General features: G+C 37.5%; 1 protein-coding gene across 1 annotated transcript in view; it reads right to left on the minus strand.

Annotated features, from left to right (window-relative positions):
• RYR2 (ryanodine receptor 2) overlaps positions 1 to 15504 on the minus strand; it is a gene marked incomplete at its 5' end in the record, with an annotated part of 631749 nt that overhangs the window by 64168 nt on the left and 552077 nt on the right. Inside the window, 4 exons of the mRNA XM_080822946.1 lie at positions 8817 to 8890; positions 9685 to 9761; positions 12363 to 12442; positions 14128 to 14227. Of these exons, the coding sequence (XP_080679072.1) occupies positions 8817 to 8890; positions 9685 to 9761; positions 12363 to 12442; positions 14128 to 14227 (331 nt within the window). The remainder of the gene's footprint in view (positions 1 to 8816; positions 8891 to 9684; positions 9762 to 12362; positions 12443 to 14127; positions 14228 to 15504) is intronic.

Consider the following 15504-nt stretch of genomic DNA (forward strand, 5'->3'; position numbering starts at 1 on the left):
AATGACACAAAAATGTTGTTCGGCAAGTGGATGGATGCATTTATGTCTTCGAAAAAAAATGATAATAACTTTTCAGACTGGAAATACTTTGGGCCAAGAAAGAAAACTATGCAATGACCATGTGTTTACTTTAACTAAAATTATGAATGATTATAAGGACAGAGAGCTGATGGACTTACCAGTCTGTAGTCTGTGACTTTCAAAGTGAGAGGCTTCATATAATGGGAGGGTTAGGAAGCAAAACCATTTTGAAAACTAATATAAACATTAAAAAAAGTACATAAAATCACTGTCCTGGTTTCCCTGCAAGATATGATATTTGGTGACCAAACTAAAATCACCATGCATACAGATAGTCGTGTGGCAAGTTCAAGTTTAAGTGCGCATTGCTGTGACTCTCAGTCCATGGCTGATAAGCCCATTCCTCAGTGTCTACATTCATGGCAGGATAGCAAAGAAAGGGAGAACAGTCTAGGCTAATAAACGGAACTCTTCCCGGATGATACTCAGTATCTTTCTGTGAACTATTTGAATCAGAAGAGTCTTTAACATAATATTTAAACCAAAATATGATGAGCTATTTACACAGACTTATTGACTCTCTCCTTGCGAGCCCATCTAAAATGGTTTTTGTTCTAGAAAACTGCATCAATAGACCAGGTACTTCCAATGTTCATATACTCAATGTGGAATAAGTAACCCTTGATAGAAAGTCCTCAGAGAGGTTAACAACGGAAAAAAAAAATATATATAGTCTACCTGTGTTCCTAGAAATGCTCTGCACCATGCACACTGATTTATGACATAAGGCTGTATTCATTGTCTGCATGCACAGTAGTTTCATGACATACCGAAACACATACAAGTAACTTCACTTACATAGGAACACGCTGAACACAGCAGAACAATGGGAAGAGGAGAGTGGGAGGGGGCGGCCAAGCCTTTATTTACCATCAGGGGATATGAGGTATAAACTGGGGTGCTCTTGCCTAACGGACACATTACTATCTGATTAAAATGCTGCCATTCCCCATGCTGCATGTAAGTGGTACAGTAACAGAGATGGATGATGGCTTTATGTCTGCAGAAGGTACAGGACCAACCGTCTATTTTGTGATGTATGCAAAAGAAATTCCATTGTAAGATGGAAACCGAGATTAGTAACATAACGAAATGGAGTAAAATGTAGTTGAAAGTGCTCTGACGTTCTTAAAATATTTTGTAATAGCTACGTGATGGTCGAATGCAAATGTGGTAAAGGGCGTTCCTTTGGTTTCATTTTTAATTATAAGGGGCTTATGATCTCTAATACCATAATAAAGGGAGTTTCAATACTGTTGCTGATGACGAGATGGTTTTGTGTTCCCTACTGTTCTCATCTGTGAAATGAGAACATGGGCACTACCTCATTGGCTCTTTATAATTTGTGGAAGCATTTTTAGAAATTGTGGAAAGGTTACAATTATTAGTAGCAGTGGCAAGAACACTAAATAAAGATGGGAACAACATGCCTAGGTGATGAATATGGTGATTTGAACATAATTATTAAACGTGTTCAATATTTCTGAAAAGCCAATTTTAGGGGGCCAAAATATTTTCAAAAACATAAATTTTCACTTGGAAATAATATTAGTAGACTTTCTTTATTCAAGCTACCAGTAAAATTAGTTCTTATTTTAAAAATCTAATCACTTTCATTTATTTTATTTTTTTTTAAGATTTATTTTTTTATTTGAGAGAGACAGCAACTGAGGGGAGGGCCACAGGGAGAGATCTTCAAGCAGATTCCCCATCAAGTGCGAAGTCCAATGTGGGGCTCGATATTACAAACCCATGAGATCACGACCTGAGATGAAACCAAGCATTGGATGCTCAACCAACTGAGCCACCCAACAGCCCTTCAAAAATCTATTATTTTTAAAGGTCACTGTTCTACTCACTAGTTGGTTTATCTAATTAATAGAAAAGTACATAAAGGGGTTGCTTAAGTGTTTGTTTTATTGGTTACCTAAAACATCCATGGACAGAGCTCAATGCTGTGACCTAGAGAGGCTGGGTTTAATTGTTATTAATTGCTAAAAGTTATCAATAATTGTTTAAAAAAATGAATGTGATGAGTGAAAAGACGACCTATATAAAAACAACTGAATTAGGATAAATAGACCAGAAGACTAAGATCCTCTTTGTTATAAGGTCTTTTCATGGCAACATCTCCAATAATGGAAAGCTGAATCGGTGAATAGCATGAAATAGAAGATTGGCTGCATCAAAGAACTCCCTACAAAAGCTTGTTAACTGGAACTCAAGAGTGCTTCCCCACCGCCCTCCACCCTGCCAAAACCATGGAAGAAATAGTTTTGATCACTGATCTTCAGAGGACTCAAATATCTATTTTGTACAATGGCAAAACTGAAAGATTAAGATAAAAATATTTTTAAATAGTGAAAAGTCAGGTATTTGATTCCATGTGGGTGATTTTACTGTCACGGCTTAAATGGTTTAACTGGCTGCTTAAATTATACTACCACTCAACTGACAAAGGACACAATTTTTTAAATGGATTCACAAGTAACGTTTAGTTAGTGACTACAGTGTGCTAGGCATTGTGCTAGATATATTCTCTCATCATTTCATCTCAGGTTTGCAATAATTCTATGAAATGGGTTACACGAATCCCATCGTGTGGTTCAGTAAACAAATGAGCAGTTAAGTAACTTGATGAAGGTCCTATAGCTACTGGCTAGTTAAGGGTTTGAGTCCAGTAAATTTCAAAAAACATTCATTAAGTGTCATCTACACACCAGGCACCTTGTGAGGTCCTGGCACATAAGGAGTGACAGACACAAGCCTGAACCTGAAGTTTATAGTCTAATGGAAAAGACAGGCAATGAACAGGTCATTTCAATATCACATGGTCTGAGTCCAGTATGCTCTAGTTTCTACACTTCCTAAAGCTCACATCAGTGACCGGTAAGATCTTTAGCTAACAATCACTGACTACATGGACCCTATGTTAGTTAAAACTGTGAACTCCTACTTGTTTTTATCAATTTTAGAACCCAAGGAAAACCATCTTCAAGCTATATGGCCTTGGGAAAGTCACTTCACCTTTCTGAGCCTTTGTTTCATCATTCTGATAAGGCAATTAACAATCTCCAGAGCTAACTACTTTATAGGGTTGTTGGGAGAATAAGATTGGTTTGAGCAAGTACAATTGCACTGAGATATGCAACACACAATAGGAATAAAAGTGACATTTCAATGACATGAAGTCATAGGTTCAAAAAACCTAGGTTTCTAAAACACAGACTTCCAGTGGATTGTGGAAGTGGTAAGTAATCCACATATGCCGTGCACTCGACTTGACACCAGTGCATAAAATGTACTCCTCTTTCAGATCCCAAGACAGCAAAAACGACCACTACACGTGAGATAAATTAGGTATGTCCCATGGATAACAGAATTAAAGGACCTGTCAGCTATGGAGGAAGACATTCTTTTGCTTTCAAATGGGATTTGCAGATTATTTCTCTTATAACCTCTTACTGCCTTTCAGCTCCCATTCCTCTAACCGGAATCCTTACTGTTCTTCACCCATTCCATCCACCGACACCCTGACGGATCTCCCTGCCTTCAGCCTAGGGGATTCATCGTACACACCGCTGCCCACAGCACTGGTAGGCAATCTAATTGCCACACTCTCCCACGAAACAGATGGATTCCTTTAACAGTAATTATGAAAAACAGACTCTCAAAAATTCCCTCAATCTATCATTGAACATCATAATCTCAGGGCTCCCAACTTCCACGAAGGAAATCATGCTGCTCGCTATCTTTGCAAGACACAGGGTCTACTTGGCATGCTAGCTGAGGAATGAGTCACTTACGCCCTTGAATGTCACTGGTCAGAACAGTGGATGCTAGAAACTTAATGCCACGTGGGCCATCACACAGCATGGAATACTATGGACGTGTTACTTACATAATGACTGTCCGTGGCCTTGGAAAGAAAGCACGGAATTCCTCCGCATGGCATAAAAGGCTTTCACAGTGTCCCATGAACTATCTTTCTCTTCTAGTCTGTTTATTTCTCTCCAGCCATATTAGGTCAGTGATGTTCTTTGTCATGCCTTGTACCTTAAGCCCTGCCTGTGCGGCTCCCTTCCACTGAAATGTCTTCCTTTGCCTTCCTTATTTACCAGGTAAACACCTACTTCAGGCCATCTGTTACCTCTACCGTGATCCTTACCCCATGAGCCTGGCAGCTAAGTACTTCAACTCAGTTCACTCATACACACAGATCATGGGTTTTGAAATTATTTGTTTACAAGACTGTCTACACAATGCCGAGCCCATAAAGAACTCAGATGCCTAGGACAGCGTCTAGCACATAACAGCCACTCAAATTTTGATCAGTGCTTTACTGTTTAAAAACTGGGCAGGGATGTAGGAAAATCTCTTTAGTGCCACGAACTAACATCACAGGCTTTTCTTGAAAAGAAACTTGACCCGGAGGAAGGGTAGAGCAGTGTAGTCAGAACTCAGAGGGTAAGCTGAACTAGTGTCAGACTCTGCAAATCTGGGGTGGGAGACAGCCAATAAATAATTAAAGCACTAAGTAACTACTAACAAAAAATTAGGATAGCCAATATTGAGAGATTGTGTTGATTATTGTTTTGATTAATAATGAATGAATGAATTAATTAATTCTTTTGCTGCAACTTCATACAGACTTGATGAGGTCACTATAAACATGCCTAGTAAGAACCTCGATTCAGCACATTACCAGATACAGATGGAAATTTAGAAAGGTTAATTGGTAGTTAATGCTTTGTACAGAATTTTTAAAAATCAAACAATTTCTGCAGAATGAGATCTGCTTCAAGATTTCATCTTGCTGATGAAGTCTAGGACCACCGCAAAAGCATCAAAAAATAAAATAAGATCTCTCCTACTACATTCCAAGAAGTTTGAAAGAAGAAAAATTGCACTTTCAAGCTCATAATGACTTTGTAATGAGGTTTAATGGTTCTGAGAAAAAAAAAATCCAAGGATGGAATGAAATATTAAATATTCATATAGGTTTTTGGTTTTGAACTTCCTTATATGTTAAAGGAAAACACAAAGGGCTAAAAAGATACAGAGAGGACAACACTGAGCACATCACAAATCTACTAAACACACCTGCCACGGAAAACTGGTTTTCGGTTTTGTTTTTGTTTTTTTAAACAAGTGGGAGGTCCAGGCTTTGTAGAAATGGGAGAAATTTAGGAAGAAGGGATATTAATACTCGCAAACATGCATGATGGTAACAGCCGTGGAAAAAGGAGTGTTAAATCATTAGACTGAAATCCTCACGTACAAACCTTAGAAAGGCATGTATCCCCCAAGGGTATCTCAATACAAAATTAGGAGTATCACGTTTAACCATTCAAACTTCCAAAGTGACTTTACAACTTCAACATTAAGTGCAAAAATTGGCAGTAGATTAGTGTCTTTGAAGGGAGGAATGAGCAATAAGTAAAAAAGCAAAAAATACCACCTAACCAATATGGTACATACAAAATAAGCCCCCGGAAGATAAAAGCTGGAGGAAGGGACTGGCTCATGGAATTGGTAACAGTGGGAGGCTGAAGGTCTGCATTTCAGTCTTTACCCTGCCATTTCACTGTGTGATACTGGACAAGCCTTATACCCTTTCCATCATTCAGCGTCCTTATCTATAAAATGGGGACAATATCTCACTGGTGGTTGTAGGTATCAAAAAGGTACATATAAATTAAATATTTTCCAAGGCTATGCAATTTATGGTTATTTTCTCATCATCAGGAAGAGATCTGTCCTAATAGAGACCGCTGGTTAGGATGGAGAAAAGTTAGAGTGTCAGATTATTTTTCTCCGTGCTGAGTTTATAGTGTTTGGGCCTCAAACAGATTGAGATTTTTTCAACCTTCTCTATGGATTCTGGGAGGAATGATCGATTTTCCTTCACCTATGAGGGTATAAACTTTTCTTAACTTCTGTAGACCTTAAACAAAAGAATGGGCATGTCACAGAAATTTTTTAAAAATGTGCCAAAAGGCAGAGTTGCTCCAGGGGTTCTCAATTTGGGAAGTAGTATATTATTCATAGAACGACTGAATTCCCATTGTTTATCAATCGGCCTCTTGATAAAGGCAAGACCGAGTATTCAGAGAGCACAATTTGATTTCTAAAGCCTTGCTGATGTACTAGGTCCTTTTCAAAAATCTCATCCCTCGTTTATTACCATAGCACATCACGTCTTTTAGAAGCTACTGTGTTACTACATTAGTTTGCAACTGTTTCTACTGCTCTTCGAATTCAGTCTCGAGGACGAAAAACAGTTTTTATGTTAAGAAGGTCTTTTATGTGTGATGTTTTCAAGGGAATAGAGTAAAAACTGCAGATCTCTCAATATTTGGAAAGCAACTGGCAAAGCCCCCTGGCCACGAGGAGACTCAGCCAGTCACAGCCCCCCACCGCCCCGATAACCACTGATTTTCCCGTGCACCCACTGGTGCAGCCATAAAGCCACAGTATGTCCAAGACAGAAACGCCACAGGGAGACTCCTGCACACATCAATGATTCATTCATTTACACAACGGTTGCAAACACTGGGTCCACCAGAATTTTCTTCAAAATGAAAGAAATGGAATAAAACAAATCCAAAAAATGTAACTGAAATGCTTCTTGCCCCTCCATGTCTAATATGTTAATGACTGCACATCCTCATGGAAAGAAAAAAATAAGGAAAGCTTGGTATATGAGTTTTAAAATAAAAGGATGCATAATGATGGAAATGAAATAATCTAGTCATTAAACAATCTATAAAAGGAAAAAATGCACAAAAAACTGTCACTGTCAAGACTATACACAAAGCTAAAGACAAATGAAGGAGCAAATAAAGAAAAGGCAGATCGTTTGTAATAATTACCACGCTCATGTGTGATGACTGAGGAAGGGAGGAAAGTACATTTACAGTTGAAAGAAAAGGAAATGGGGGGGAAAAAAAAGAAGTTGAAATGTTGGTTTTGTCTTGCTGTTTGTAAGGAAGTAAAATAGAAAAAGTGTTAATCAGTTTGGGCAATTCTTTGTGTGTTGAAAAAGAATAAACCAATCAAATCAATTTCGTATCGAGAGATGTGACTAATTGTCACATCAGAATGGCCATTCTCACCAAGTGATTTCTGACTGAGGACTCGGGAATGTTATTCCAATCCGTATCTGGCTGACAAAGGACAGGAGACCCAGTAAGCTAAGCCTGCCCGGGGCCACTGTTTCCGCATGGGAGCCGATATGAACAATGATGAAGAATGATTAATGGGACTGCCTCTGGAACATTAAGTAATAACTGTAGGGAAAAATGAAATTGATTTCTAATTCCAAGACAGGGAAGTCAGACTTTGGAGAGAGAATTCATTCATTTTCAGGCACTTTACAGCTAAAGGAAAATGCCCAAGGCTTCCTGGAGACCCTAGAGGCAGGCAGGTAATGGGCTCTGAGATTTGTAAGGACTCTGAGTTCTTGAGATGGGGACCTCGAGCCGGATGTTATATAACTGTTGACACAACCCTTAAAAATGAAGAGATTTGGCTGGGTATTCATTTAGGAAAATTTAAGTAAGTTTAGAGGGCCTGCTGGCAAATTTTCTTAAAGTTAACTAACACAATTAGGTAGCTGTAGGACTGATAGTTGATGACTGAATCCATACATTCATATGTCAAGCAGAAAACAAAGTGGCATTAGTAGTAGCAGCATTACAATATACATAAACGAAAATTTTTAAAGAATAGTAAGAAACATGCAGCTAATTCTTTTACCTATTTTAAGAATAAAAATATACAGAAATAATTAGAGAGATTAATTTGAAAATATTTCAGGAAGGTAAGCAGACTGCAAATGGCAGATGGGAGAAAATTTATTTTTTGAAACAAGATTAGTTTTATCGAAGATCCAATGTTCCAAAACTAATACATTGATAAGATGACCACTCCAAACAAGACCAAGCAAACGAAAACAGATAAACACACAGGCCTTACTGAAACTAAATCAACTGAAAAAAGTCAAACACAAAAGAATAAAAGCAAATCAAGAAAAAAAAATACTGAAGATTATTTTTCTTAATAAATATTGAAATGCAAGTGCAGCAATAGTTATTTCTGCTTTAAATGTGTTAAATTTTCTAGTTTATACACACATCTATTAGAGAAAAACTCTAAGATTATGTGAACCATTCTATTGGTGCACATGTAAATTAAGTGATCGATTATTTAAACATTAAAAATGACTATCTTAATTTTTTCATCAAATTTGGACTTGCAAAGACATATGGATGTATGAGATATCTGTGCTAAAAGGGAGGACACAGTCAGAATAATGGTTATTGGAAGGGTCTCTCAAACCATCCCTATTTTAAGGAGACAGAGAATCTGAGAGTTTGGCAATTTGCCAGATTAGCCACAAGAAGTCAAACATTCTCTGATGTGGTTCATCTATCTGCTTTATAATTTTACAGATAATTCTCTAATAAGGGACTTTGATCTACCTCCCAACTAGGGGAATGGCAACTTACAGTAGGTCTGGAACAAAAACGTGTTAATGGCCAACAGGGAAGGTTGAGTTTTGGGTGTGACCTGAGTGAGTGTGTAATTATGAACTTTTAAATGAATCACAGAAGCCTTTGGGCCATTTAAAAGTAACCTTGTATCTCTCTGTACTCAAAAGGTAATTGGCAATCGACTCATTTCAGGTAAGGGCGGGGGCAGGTGATCCTTGTAATTTAAGTGATCAATACCTGATCCTTCTTCGGTCACCATTCCAAGTCCTTCAGCTTTGTTTTGTCTCTCGAATGCATTTAGGTCGAGGACACTACAATAACAGGGAGAAAGACACTGAGAGGACTAATAGGAAATCTTCTTTCTTCAGGAGAGCAAGTGTCTACAAATCATGTATCACGAAATGCAAACCAAATATTAACATACGGTGAAGACATAACCCAATTCAATGTCTACCAACCATACTTTCCTAGTGGCAGCCCAGTTTCTCCCCAGGGTCTGCTCTGAAATGATCCGTGTGAAAGGCAAACATAAGGCATTAATGGGTTTCAACTGCGGGTGTACATTACAGTTAACAGGCACACTGAAATATAATTATAATAATCATGTTTTTCTAGCTAGAATAGCTTATTACATTAAGTATCTGTCAGATTCCTTTGTCAAATGCTGTCTGAATGATTTTAAATACTGTAAAAAATAGAAAATGATTATCATAAATTAGTTGGTTAGGGATCATTTATTTAGGGAAAATGAGAAATGGTCTACAAGCTCCCAAATAAAACTCATCAGAATCTTCCTTTTCCTCTTTTAAAATTCATACACTGCTCATTTTCAAGTATGCAGAATACACATTAATTCCCTAAGGTCCCTATTTAATCACAGGGAAGACTATTATAAGACATCATTAACACTGAGTAAATTAATAATTAAGACATTACTAACAGCTAACAATAAGACAGAAAATAAGACATCCTCTATTGTCCCACTTTAATGTGTACTTAATCATCAAAAAAATATTCTCTGTATCATTTATGTCAGCAAAGTAAAACAAACTTTGAAAGATACAACCCACCGAGTAGAACCAAAACAAGGGAGGTGTGTGCTTACCTACATGACTGCATCAGGCCAGCCAGACTCTGAAAGAAGCCCACATCCTTTTTCTCCTTGAGATAGTCAAGCATTTTCTACAGTAAATATATAAACCACAGGGCCAATGAACACAAATCTTATTCTATGTTAAATAAGAAACAACAAAAACATGCTCTCTATGTTGGAATAAAGACGAAAAACACTCAGTGCATACAAATATGACCACAACTTTAACAAGAAATAGAGATGAGCGTGTCAAGGCACGATGGCTGTAGATTTCAACGTCAATAAAAGGGTTGGCTTGGAACAAGGAGTGTAAACATCATAAGCACCATGACTATCCAGGGAAAAATAACAATCATAACTCTCTTCTAGTCACTCTTTAAGTATGTGAAGACTCAGATTTTTAGTTCAAGCTTACTAGGAAGAAGGCCCACCCAGATGCCTGTCATAGATTTCCACACAAAAGTGAGGTCCTTAAACCCGCATAATGTTGGCAACCGTATGCTAATGTCATAGACACAAATTTACTTTCCATCATCATGGTCTCTAAACCCAAGGAATGGTAGTAATCGTTGGACAATTACATTTTTCTTCTCTGTTGTCAGAATGATGTCCAGATTTTGTGGTTAAAATTTTGATTAAACACAAAAGTAAAAAATGCGAAAGCAGGGCATATCTCTACCTTCTTAGCTTGTTATTACATATTACAGTGAAACAACTGCCTTGAATGTGGATGACATGTGTCAGAAGTTTCAAATGAGAAGCACATACAAGATGATAAAATGACAGAAGGCACACACCAAAGGTTTGAGGAAAAGAAAGACACTGCTTTTCTCCAAATCTTGAATGGAGATGAATAATTCCTATTACCAGTGCTGTCTAAAATAGGACTGAGCTAAAACGGTCAGCATTTTGGTAGTAATTTGGTTTCTAGAAATTTGAGTGAAAGGTAACGTAAGGTACTAAATCTGTAGAAGTTGTAAGTGTATGCACACACACACGCACACACGTAATGTACATATACATACACATGCAACACATATAAACACATATATACACATACGCATATATACACATCTCACATGTATATACACATATACACAAATATGTATATACCACGATACACACAAACACCTGACCATTTTGAGGGGAGTGTGGTAAGTTCCTGGTCTAATAAAACATGAAGCACTTAATTAATCACGGGAAATTTAAAACAAGGAATATGGCTCAGAGTTAAAGGGAGGTGGTAGGATATGTATCTGAAGGTTTACAGAAAAAAGAAAAGCCTGTATAGACAAGTTCGTGTATTACATGATCTCTCACGGCTCCATTCAGCTCCAAGGATTTCTGAATCTATCTGCTACCTAATTTAGGACTTCTGAAGTAAAACATAAAGGGAAATTATTTTGTGCTAAATATTATAGAGAGTAGGTAGGCTTTCTTCAGTTTTCCTTTTTTTTAATTTGAGTCATGTAGTCATTTGCTATGGAAATCAAAAAAGGACATCTGTAAATTGGGTGGGGAAAAAAGACATCATTATTTTCACTTAGTTCTAACAGAAACTTAGCATTCCTTTTGACTACTAATAGAAGCAACAAACACAAACTCTGATACTGTCACCAGCAGAAATTTCAGAGATCCTCATATCACATCATAGTCATTGTTGAAGTGACTTAAAAATACTCAGGCTAATCATTTCTTCTCAATAATTAGACCAAGTACTAGATCTTTCATTTAACAAGTTCATAAAGGAACACAAAATACTTTATCAAAAACCTGTTCATAATATATGAATAACCACATTTCACTAGGTGTGGTTTCTTTTGTAAACCTGTGCAATTTCCCTTTGCAATTTAAAAATGACACCAAGAGGAGTCCAGATGCTTCACTAAACCATCAGAAACATTAAAAAGAAAAAGTTAGGCACGCTGGCTTAGATTAGACCTATGTACCTCTCCAGTCTGCAAATGTCACAATTGTGTTTACAGAAAAAGAGGCACGCAATTTAAGAAAAATGTGAAGATGAACTTTTCAGCTATTCTCGGTTGCTAACTTAACCTAGTCCAAATCTTCACCAACCCAAAGGCAACCTTCAAAATTCTCCATTTTTCTTAGAATCAAAGATCTAGGAACATACTCAGGGCTTTATCCCACTGTCGTGTTTCTGGGGCTCACAGCAACCTGAAGTCAAATATCCCAAGGTTTTCACTAGCCTTCCTTTCCTCCCCTCAGGGTAGCCCTTTCCCTGCCTCGCCAAAACTTACCAAGACACAACGGTTATTAGCTGCATGTTCATAAACTGTTCTTTCTCATACAGAAGGCAATATAGAAAAATATGAGAGAGAGGTTGCCAAACTGGGCTCCTGAGCTAAGAACATTTACTTTTCTCCACTATTAAAGCAAACCATTTTATGCTTAGTCACATGAAATGCAAATTTCACAGGATGACACATCTGATAGGACTTCAGATTCCTCAAGAGTGTTAGTGCCCCACATGGCAACGTGCGACCTAGATGTTTGAGTCCTGGGGCGAGATGGCTACCACATAAAGGCTTTTTTTTTTACACAGAAAATGAAAAATTTTCCAACTGATAGTTCTTCCAGGAGGACTGAAACAGGGACTAAAACAAAGGGATGGCAATATGGTCCATCTGTACGAAGACTACATTACGGGGATGGCTTAAAGACATTACCTGCTGCACTGTGGAGTTCCCCCCATTTAAGATAGCAATTCCAAGTTTCAAAGTCGCAGCTACCATTGGTCCCATTTCCCCTGAAAAATATAAAAAATAGCATTCCTTATATCATTTCACCTGCTACATTAACTATTTCTGTCTCAAAAGGCACACTTTTAGAATGATCACTCCCCTGCAAATCTGTATAATGATGGAGGACAGACTGACTGACTTACCAAAAAACATTTCAAGACTAATGATATATATTTTGCCATCAATGTTCTCACTAAATTCTGTGTAATGTATCTAGGAATTAAAACTATATGAGAACATTAAAAAAAAAAAAAGAGGGGTGCCTGGGTGGCTTCAGCTGGTTAAAAATCCCAACTCTTGATTTCAGCTCAGATCATGATCTCAGGGTTGTGAGATGGGACTCCATGCTTGGTACAAGAGTCTGCCTCAGATTCTTTCTCTCCTTTTCCCTCTGCCCCTCCCTCTCCTTGTGAGTGTACTCTCTAATAAAATCTTCTAAAAAATTTAAAAAAAAAAAAAGCAACAATTGATTCTGCAGTCAAATGCTCTATCCCTGAGCTATACCCCCTCAACAACTGATTCTGAAATACTGACATGTAAAGCTATAAAGATTCAAAACTAATCATGTATATTAAAATAATACTTGAATAAGAGCTACTGAAGATTTCAAGAAAATTTCTCTCCCTCTCCACTCAATATTACATTTAAATAACTTTCATCATTTTTTATTTCAGCACCTTTATCTTACAAGGTTTATAGTATTGCTTTATTAGGATGGCTGGTCACAATTTTAAGTCATTCAAATAATAATGACAAAATTTTAAGTCTATTTATGTATTTATTTATTTTAATAATTTCTACACCCAACATGGGGCTCAAACTCATGACCCTGAGGTCAAGAGTTGCATGCTCTTCTGACTGAGCTAGACAGGCATCCCAATAATGACTAAATTTTAAATCTAACGAGTTACATTATATATCATTGAATATATTTTATTTTTACATTATTCACCTCTACTTATCTTAGAATATAGAAAAAATAAAAATAGAAACAATAATAGAGATAAAAATATCTTAGAAATCTGGGAGAGAGGTGCTTAATAACAGCATGTATTACTGTCATTTCTCCACCCCATTGCAAATTATAGGAAAGATATTTCACAAAGAAGATATTGCTAATGCAAGAAAAATGATCTTGGCTGGCACTGAAAAATACAATAGTATTTTATTTGTTAAAAAGGGCTCACTTAAAAAGTCTAAACTTTTACATCAAGGGTCTGAAAATTATGGACTACAGGGTCAAGTCCAGCCTGTCACACATTTTTATAAATAAAGTTTTATTGGAACTCAGCCACACAGTTTGTTTACATATTGTCTGTAGCGGCTCCCCTGCTACCATGGCAGCGTTGAAGGGTTATGGCAGAGACCCGTGGCCAGCAAAGCCAAAAACATTTACTATCTGGCCTCTCACAGAAAACGTTCACCCATCCCTGATTTATATGGTTTGTTAGGCTTGGGTCAAGATATAATTTCCAAATCTTAAAGAACAGAAATAAATCTTTCAATGACTCTGAAGGGGGGAAAAAAACCCAAACAACAACAATGTTGGACGAGGTTAACGAGAGCCTGCATTTCCGAAGTCACCTGACCTCGTGATGAACAAGAAATTCAGGGACTAACTAAATCAGCAGAATTTAAATCAGGGTGCTCCCAGGGAATAAAGAAGTCTGAGGAGAGCAGCAAGCCTCACCTTTGCTGGCGCTGATGGTCTGCAGCACCATCTCGGCTGCCCCGCGGTCGTGGAGCCTGGCTTGTTGGTAGAGTAGTTTTTGCTTTTCCATTTCTTTTTCCTGAACACAAATCCCAACCGTTTATGTTGTGGCTGTCATTAAGCACGGCAGCTTTCCATAAACCATATTTTTAGTCATCTCTTCATGTATGGGCTCTATGACAACATTATGGACCATTTCAACACCAACAATGTTATTCAACAGATGTTAACAGTATTCAACTCTTGGTTTTTGCCCTTTATATTTTTCTTGATATGCTTTTGGTACTGGCTTATCAGGATGGATTTTCTCAATTGTAATTGTTTGATTAGTCCAAAGCCTGTATCACAGTTTCAAAGTACTGTACTTCGTCATTGAAACTTGCACTTTCTGATTTATACGTTTGTGCATGAGTTTGTTACGTTTCAATCATCTCCCATGCCATGGCCATAACTTGATACTGCTCAGCAAATGGCTCGAGTTGCAAGGTATCACTAAATGACAGAAAAACATTCACGGAGACGTGTTGGAGTTTAAGCAAAATTGAAAGCTGATATGAATCAAAAGGTAGGCTTCAACGAAGTAGTGGACTCATGACACAGATCTCCCCAGTCACCCCCCCAAGAATAAAAGAAGCAATGTGCCTTTATATTTTGTATTCTCGGGTGGTAACAAACGATACTGCATGGGGCTGCCAGTGCAAATGGCTGGGGTTTGTTCTTTTCCACTTAAACTACCACTGAAAACATAAAGAAGAAAATAAAAATAAAATATAAAGGCACAGCAAGTTCAAGACTGGTAGGATCATTCACTTGAGCTATCCAGTTCACTGGAGAATTGAGACGGAACTAAGCAGTACAAGTTGCAAAATGAAAGTTGCATAGAGCCCTAGGACAGCGAGTCCATCAAATGGCGTGGTAGAGAAGCTTAGTCAATGGGACATGAAACAGTCAATTAGTATCATGTCCATAAACACAACGGCCAAAACATATATGACCTAAGAGCAGGAAGAGCGGCAGCAGAAGGAGCCAGAGGACAGCTTTGCTGCCATAAACTTTCCATCCAAAGTACGGAAAATAGACACAGGAAGATGGAAGAGGTTTAAAAAATGAAGGCTTGCTAGTTACAGAATATGAAAAAGAAAGTAAACTAAAAGGGGGAGGGGGGAAGAAATGGGCTCAAACAAATGAAAAAAGAAACCTTCAAATCAAAAGCAACCAACACAGACATTTATGCTGTTACCAGAGAGTTCTCGCCGAGGCTGGCAAATTTGTTTCTTAAATCTTTGATAATATCGTGCTGCGAAAACAAAATTGATCAGGGTTTTTTTTCACACTATAGTTAGAGCTCCTGTGGTT

The sequence above is a fragment of the Martes martes genome (assembly GCF_963455335.1).
Source record: "Martes martes genome assembly, chromosome: 14".
Taxonomy (NCBI): Eukaryota; Metazoa; Chordata; class Mammalia; order Carnivora; family Mustelidae; genus Martes; species Martes martes.